The sequence below is a fragment of the Rhinatrema bivittatum genome, chromosome 1 (genome assembly GCF_901001135.1).
Source record: "Rhinatrema bivittatum chromosome 1, aRhiBiv1.1, whole genome shotgun sequence".
Classification (NCBI taxonomy): domain Eukaryota; kingdom Metazoa; phylum Chordata; class Amphibia; order Gymnophiona; family Rhinatrematidae; genus Rhinatrema; species Rhinatrema bivittatum.
This window is the reverse complement of record NC_042615.1, coordinates 340,569,984-340,578,384: the sequence shown is the minus strand read 5'-3', so window position 1 is coordinate 340,578,384 and position 8,401 is coordinate 340,569,984. Positions and strand designations below refer to the sequence as shown.

Genomic DNA, 8,401 nt, shown 5'->3' with positions numbered 1-8,401 from the left:
AGGCTGCAGCTGCACATGTACTGGAACAGATTCAGCAAAGTGTTGGTGACAAAGATGATAAAATAAGAAAATTGGAAGAGCAGCTACAAAACGAACACCTCCATCTTTCAAACAGAATGGAAGACTTCAAGGCTCTACAGAATCAAAACACAGCTTTACAAGCAGAAATACAGAAATTGCAGGCTCAGTTATTTGAGCAGGCTAATAAAGACCTGATGGAACAAATGCAAAGAAGTATTCAAGGAAAAGATGAATTGCTCCAGGAAATTGAGACTTTGAAAGATGAAGTACGAACTATCCAGTTTGAAAAGACTGACCAGGTATCAACAGTTGTTGTCATGGAAGAGCTTCAGAATCGTTTGAAAGGGCAAGGAGAGGAAATGAAATCAATAGAGGTGAAATTAGAAGAGAGGGAGAAAGATATTGCACACAAAAATGACAAGCTACAGCTTTTACTGAAAGAAAATGAAATTCTGAAACACAATATTGAGGAGGACTCTTGGGAACCCACCCGAAATATACTGGACAAGTCCCTATTAACCCAGTTCCATCATGACAATCCCAATAAACCCGGACCCTTGAGGAGGGGGCGTAAAAGGGGGGGGGGGGGTACTGTTGTGACACGCCTCATTCTATGACGTCACCTCCTTCTGTGACATCAGATGCTGGGGGAATGTAAACCCGGCGTCTCCTAGGTTTCCTTGCCTTTGCAACACAGTTACCAAGATAGCTGCTTGCCTGTTAGCCTGCCTGCCAGCCTATCACTCTACCTGCTTGCCTGCCAGTTTGCCTGCCTGCCTACCAGTCTACCTGCCTGCCTGCCAGTTTACCTGCTTGCCTGTCAGTTTACCTGCCTGCCTGCCAGTCTACCTGCTTGCCTGCCAGTTCGCCTGCCTGCCTACCAGTCTACCTGTCTGCCTGCCAGTTTACCTGCCTGCCTGCCAGTCTACCTGCTTGCCTGTCAGTCTACCTGCCTGCCTGCCAGTCTACCTGCCTGCCTGTCAGTCTACCTGTCTGCCTGCTGACCTGAACTGCCTCCTGACCGTCTTCCATCAACGGTCGGCCCAAGGATCCACTACTGGATTTACAACAACCCCTGGATGGGGTTTTGAGAAACCAGATGGGTTTGGAGCCCCATCTGCCTACAGGCAGGTACAGGACATGTGCAATTCAAGGCATTTAAAAGGCAACCTGTTGGTGGCTTGGTTGTGGCTCTGTGAGGATATAACTGAGTACCTGAAGGAATGCTGGCTGGGAGCTGGAACTAAACAGACCTGTGTCTGTCTGTTTTCTGCTCAAATATGGACAACTGGAGAATCTGGAACCTGAAACTACTCCCAGCTAAGAACCGACACCAGTCATATTTAAGAACTGCATGACTGATTTTCTACACCGTATCAATGCCTACAACTAAAGGAAATGAGGGGCTTTATCTGAAACCCTTCATTTTGTATTGTGCTATTTCCAAGTAAAGTTCAAGTCTGCACACTTAAAAATTGCATCCATGTGAAAGCCTCTATTCAGCCCACCCAGACAGAGGAGCTTGTCAAATACTCATAATAAATTGTGTATTCCTATCTCTCAATCATATATATAATGCTTATCTATTATTATGTGGCATTAAAAGGAATGCGTAACCATTAAAAACATGATCCAATGTAATTTTCAAGGGTTTATTTTATTGGAGCAAACTTTTATAAGACAGAGAACTAGCCAGTAGTTCACAAATAAATTAAGTTCAACATCTTCCAGTTATTGCACAATAAATATCAATTTTAAAAAAGCACATTCTTACACAAAATGGTAGGAGAGTTTCAGTAGAGTAGAAAATAAACACATACCACAAGCACAACTTCCCCATTAGACACAACAACCTTAAGTGCAAGAAGTGGATTGAAATAATAATGATAAATAAATATGATACAGCCTTCATTTAAACTGTTAAAAAGATGAATTGGGAAACTAGATTCAAACTGATGTGAAACCGCAAAATGACTACATTGTTGAGTGTATTTTAACTCAGCTGGAAATTAGTCTCAAGGACATTGTAGAATAAAATGAGGAATGTATAGTTCTGATACTTCTAGTATCATGTAACATACCCTCATACCGTCACAAAGTAAACAATGTCCTGAAATGAGTAACTTTACAAGGGCTGCTTGCTATGTGTCCTGGAAAGCCAGAGCACATGTTCAAGCTGAAGGCAGAGACTAAAAGAGGTCACTAAAGATACTGCTTCAAGGGCTCTGTCAGGATCTAGGCAGGAAGACTCAGAGGTTAAGCAGGTAGAATGGCTGGATCTCACTAAGTGGATCGTCAGCTCCCTAAAAGTATTTGTGTACTTTTAGCCACAGCAAATAGAACTGTACAGAGGGTCATTTCTGAGGCATAGCTGACAAATACCTGCATACATTTACGCTTCAGAAACGTACATATGTCCACAATGCATGTACATTATGCCCTCGTTTACGATGACTTAAAAGTACACATGCACTTTCTATTCACATAGCAACCCGATCCTCGAACATAAACCATGTGGGTCATTTGTGTTTGAATATCAGGTTGCTTGGTGCAGGCTGAAAAATATGTGATTGCTTTTGTTGTTAGTTGCCTTATTGTAGATTTAAGGTGATCTCCTTCAGCTTCTGCCTTCACTTATGCTAGTGATCTGGCTTTCCAGTAGCTACTCTTTGATTTATGCCAAGAGACATTTTTGTTTTGATTTGATTCGGTACGATACTCTGGTTGCACTTGGTTTTGGACTGGTATTCTTTCTTTGAAGGGCCTACCGCTTTCTCAGAAGGCTGCATAGTAAGCTCCTCTGAAGCCAGCACCAACACCATTCCTTATCCTTAGGTCAATCACCAGGGGGCACTAGCCATTAAATAGATTTTCAAATCTGATTTAAGATTTGCAATAAAGTACACTGAATATTTCCATTTTGTAGTAGTTTCAGTAACTGGCATAACGTTACGCAGATGCGTGTAAACAGGATATCAGAATAATTAAATTATGTTATTAAATAATAAATAAGTATATAAATAAACACTCATACATATATCATAGTCTCCACTGCATAAATACTTTATGCAAATAGCTGGCTCCTTCATGTCAACATGGCTTCTGCCCACTGAGAGGGCTCCCTGAGAAGCAGCAGTGCTGTTTGGTCTCTTCCGTCTCTCTTCACTTTCTCTATATCCGAGTCTCAGGTGTGGGCTTAGAGCTTTAAGGAGAGGAATAAGGAATGTTAGAAGCAAACTAAAGCCAAATGGAACATCAAGTAAACTGCTAAAAATACAAAAAAAAAAAAAGTAGCTTTCATTCTGAGGGTCTTGTTTTTAAAAGCATGTCTTTTCATTTGTGCCCTTGGCAAAACTCTTTTGAATATCAGAAAAGAAGCACTGGCACAAATTTCTGTGCATTATTGTATTTTCATGGTATGTTTAGAAAACTGTATATCCAAATAATTATATGTCTTCTAAAACAATTAACATTTTCATTTTCAAAGGGTTAAATATAAACATTCGTGATAAGTATTAAATAAAGGATTCTGGTTGCCATGTTAGTCCATTTGAATAAGTAGAATTAAGGGTCAACAAGTTGTAGGTGACACCTTTTTATTGGAATAACAGTACATCTGTGACTAGCTTTCAAGAGTTATCCTCTCTTCATCAGGTCAATATTATAATGTATTTGTTAATTGCTTTATGGAAAGGTACTCTCTCTCTCTCTCTTTCTCTCTCTCTCTCTCTCTCTATATATATAGCACAAGGTAGTAGTCAGCAACATGGCTGAATGGGCACAAATTTTAAACCTGTCAGCGATAATATCACAGCCTTTTTTAAATCTTGCATTCCAGGATCAAGTTTCCACAGATAAGCACTATGAAACACTGTTCAGGTAAACCTAACCCACTTGGCCAATTTTTTTCTCTTCTCTTATTCATGTTTATTGTGTAAATATACAGTTTTTCTTGAAACATCCTGACATTAATGTTTTCCTTACCTTTCCAGAATCTTCTTGATGATCTTCTTCACCCATGGAGCCTTGGGTTCTAAACACACCAGTAGTCCAGATTTTAGAGTTGCACTATAAGAAGCGCAAGACAGCAATAATTATAAATCTTTCCAAGGGTTTATGTCTAGTAGGTCTTCACTCACATTGACCATAAAATCTATTTTGTCACATTCAGTGGGGTTGCCAGAGTTCCATTGTGTTACTTGGTCTAACTGACTATGGGGGTTATTTACTAAAGGTTTATCGCGTGCGTTAGGGCCTTATCGCACGCGATAAAGCCCTAACGCACGCAATAATCCCCTATCGCACATGAAAAGGGCCTATTCACATGCGATAGGATTTAAATTACCTGGAGGGCAGGAGTCGGGGCGGGGAGGGGGAGGAGTCGGCCGCAGCACTGCTGCCGGCGATAATGTTCCTCACATTATCGCCGACAGTATATGGCAAAATCACACTGCCATGCTGCGAATGGCTGCGGCCTTTCGCAGGCCCACCCCCCCCTTTGCACCCTCGCACCCTTTTTCACAGGATTCATCATTCCGTGAGGAATGATGAATCCTGCCCTGTCTTTGCACTAATATATTTGACATTGAGAGAATGCAGAAATGAAATCTTAGACATCAGAACCATACGGTATTCTTTCAACTAAGAATAAACTGAAAGTTGAAATACTCACATGACTTCAGTGTTACTGCAGTGGGGGCCACTTGGGATGAGCTGCACATTCAGAAGGTTCTTAGGGAGGATGAACCTGGACTCCATTTTTACACAGTGGCAACGCAGTTCTGTTCCCATTCGTGCCAGTGAAATTGCTGTGAAAAAAGCGATAAATTCATGAGTATGGAGGGAACGCAATTCCCCCTGCAAGGTAGAACCCCGGGGAATCAGGAGGCTTGTTTGATTTTTACTTTATAAGACTGCCAGAAATGCAAAGGTGGACGAAAATTTAACTTTTGTCATGGTGTATTTGAAATCCACCATTATCTTAATTCATCTGTATGTGTGAAGATAGCTCCTTATGCAGTTTTAAAGAGTTTTTCAGATTCATTTGGTAAAGAGAATACCCTGAGTATTGTAAAGTTCATTATTGTACGCAGAACATATTATTATTACTTTTATTATTTTGACTTCAGAAACCATAGCAGTTTTTCCATATTTGGATGCATGAAACTTTCCCCTGTATTGATAAGCAACTTCTTCCTTAGCTGACAGCGCAAGGAGTTTATTGTGGTACAGAGTTATACATTCTAAGTATTCAATTCTCACAACTATTTGTGTTGTGATCTGGTAAAAGAATTATTTTCTGCTATCCCATGCAGAAAACAGCAGTTCAAAGTTCAGAATGTGAAATATTACCCACAAAAGTGGAGGAGTAGCCTGTGTACCAGTGGTGCCAGGGTTTGAATCTTACTCTTGCTCCCTGGGATCTTGGGTAAGTCACTTTGCCCTCTATTGCCCCAGGGACAAACTTTGGTCCTCATTTACTAAGGCTTCTTTCCCCATTCAGTGTCTCTTTAGGAAAAAAAACTTAGTAAATAAGACCCTTAAACTGTGTGCCCTCTGGGGACTGGGAAATACCTACTGTACCTGACTGTAACTTGCCTTGAGCTGACGATGAAAAGGCATGAGCTAAATAAAAAATTAATAAAACAAAAATGGGAGAACATTTCATAGTAGAAAGTTTCAATGCAAGAAGTCACTTTTAAAGTAAATACTTGGGCATTCCAAATTTTTTAAAACACACATGCTTAAGAAAGCAGAAAGATGCATTAGCCTGATTAAAGGTTTATTCTCACCTTCAGTCACAGCCGTAGAAAGCAGACATATGATGGTGGCAGCAGTAATCATTCTGTTCTTGATTTCCATGATGACACCCACTTCCTTCCTGGTTTCTCTGGCTCTGATTCTAGCTGGAGTGAGCTCAGTTGTCTCTGGAGGATTTCTGTGGTCTGAAGAGCATAAGTGACCGTATTTATGCACTGAAGCCGGAATCTGTCCCCCAAACTCATGGCTGGATTATGTAAGAGGAATTTCCAAAATGTGCAAGATCCCGCCTTCCCATCCCTACTACCCCCTCCCCCACCCCTGTCATACAAACTGATTCACATTGGTTAGGCAAAAGCATTTCATGCCTTCAGGATAATTACGCTGTCAGAATTCTACAATGCATATTGGAAAGAACAGAAAATGTAAATCCACCTTTGTAATTCATTAGGGGCTGCTGCTGTATTGACTAAATAAATATTTTGATTCCCTACTTTATAGTTCTGCTTCGATCACTTCTATAATCCTTTAGTTCTTTTGCTCAAACATTTGGGAAACGCCCAACAGGGACTTTTTTTTCATGAGCTTGAATACATTTTGTTAAAAGACAGAGATAAATTGTAAGGTAAAAAAAAAAAATACAGTAAATATGACTTTGTCACTATTCCTGTTGCTATCTCTGCTTCCTCTCCTGACTTGCTACATTAACACTTTCATTACCAAGATGATTATAAGCTCAGGAACTTTGTATTTTATTGTAATAGAATGTTTACATTTATTTATTTATTTATTTATTTATTTATTTATTTAACACTTTTCTATACCGACCTTCATGGTAGAGACCATATCAGGTCGGTTCACATCGAATAGGGGAACTGAACCAAGAACAATAACCAAAACAAAAGGTTGAACGTGAAAAAGCAAAGTTACATTTAACAGGGAAATTAAACTTGGAGGCATAGACTGCTGGAAGGAAGGAAAGGCTAGAGATAGCGGAGAAATTATTAGTATAAACAGAGCAGTCAGGAGGCTCTTATTCTGGGCTTAGGGGTAATATGGAAATCCATTGCTCCTAAAGGAAGTTCTGTCGACTATTGTGTGTCATGGGTATCTGAGAAGGCTTGGCGGAAAAGCCAGGTCTTAAGTTTTTTCTTGAATGTTGGTAGGCAGGGTTCCATTCTGAGGTCAGCTGGGATGTTGTTCCAGATAGTTGGGCCTGCTGTTGAAAAGGATCGGTCTTTAGTTGAGATGAGGCGTGTGGCTTTTGTAGGTGGGGTCTGTAGGGTTCTTTTATATATTTCTCTAGTCGGTCTGTTGGTGAGGTGGAGATTGAGGGGGAATTCGAGGTCCAGATGCAAGTGATTGTAGATGACTTTGTGGATTAAGGTGAGTGATTTGTGGAGGATTCTGTACTTCACTGGGAGCCAGTGTAGGTTACGTAGGATGGGAGATATGTGTTCTCCCCGGTTGGTGTTAGTCAAGATTCTTGCGGCAGCGTTCTGTATCAACTGTAGCGGCTTGGTGGTAGAGCTGGGGAGTCCCAAGAGGAGTGCACTGCAGTAGTCGATTTTAGCAAATATCAAGGCTTGCAGGACTGTTCTGAAGTCATGGAAAAAAAGTAGGGGTTTGAGTCTTTTTAGGACTTGAAGCCTGTAGAAACAATCTTTGGTTGTGGTGTTGATCATTTTCTTGAGGTTTAAGCGGTTGTCTAGTAACACCCCGAGATCTCGTACATGGGTATGCATGAGCTGGGTGTTAAGGATGGTCTGTGGGAGTGGGTTGTCTTGGTTAGAGGAGATGAGAAGGAGTTCGGTCTTGGATGCGTTAAGGACCAAGTTGAGGCTGTTAAGCAGGCTGGTGATCCGATTTAGGCAGTTGTTCCAGAGCGAGAGTGATTTTGCGATGGATTCTGTTATCGGAATCAAAATCTGCACGTCATCTGCATACAGAAAATGAATAAGGTTAAGGTCTGTTAGAAGCTGACAGAGTGGGAGGAGGTATATATTAAAGAGAGTGGGTGATAACGATGATCCTTGGGGTACTCCGAGTGAGGACCTTGTTGAAGGAGATTCTTTATTATTTATTTTAACTTTGTAACTTCTATTACTAAGGAAAGACGTGAACCAACTGAGGGCTGAACCTGATATACCTATTTCTGCTAGGAGAGTCAGAAGGATGGTGTGGTTGACGGTGTCGAAGGCTGCCGAGATGTCCAATAGAACTAGAAGGAAGGAATGGCCCTTGTCTAATCCCAGAATGATATGGTCTGTTAAGGAAATGAGGAGTGATTCTGTATTGCGAGATTTGCGGAATCCGTATTGGGAAGGGAATAGAATGTTGTGATCCTCTAGATATTCTGACAGCTGAGTGTTAACCAGTTTCTCTGTAAGTTTGGCTAAGAACGGTAGATTTGAGATGGGGCGGAAGTTAGCAGGTTCTTTGGGGTCTAAGTTATGCTTCTTGAGGAGGGGTTTAAGGGAAGCAGATTTTAAGCTATCTGGGTATCTCCCTTGTGCTAATGAGCAGTTTATAATATTAGCTAGAGGTCCTGCAATCATGTTTGGAATCAGTAGCAGGAGTTTGGATGGTATATTGTCTGCTGGATGGCTAGATGGTTTCT

General features: G+C 40.9%; 1 protein-coding gene across 1 annotated transcript; it reads right to left on the bottom strand.

Annotated features, from left to right (window-relative positions):
- Positions 1-1,672: 1,672 nt before the first annotated feature.
- Positions 1,673-6,065, bottom strand: LOC115090143 (interleukin-8-like). The gene is made up of 4 exons (XM_029598895.1): positions 5,814-6,065; positions 4,694-4,829; positions 4,006-4,089; positions 1,673-3,223 (listed from the first exon to the last, which is right to left on the bottom strand). The coding sequence occupies exons 1-4, from the start codon at positions 5,881-5,883 to the stop codon at positions 3,193-3,195; spliced, it is 321 nt and encodes a 106-aa protein (XP_029454755.1). The 5' UTR covers positions 5,884-6,065; the 3' UTR covers positions 1,673-3,192.
- Between the last annotated feature and the right edge of the window lie 2,336 nt (positions 6,066-8,401).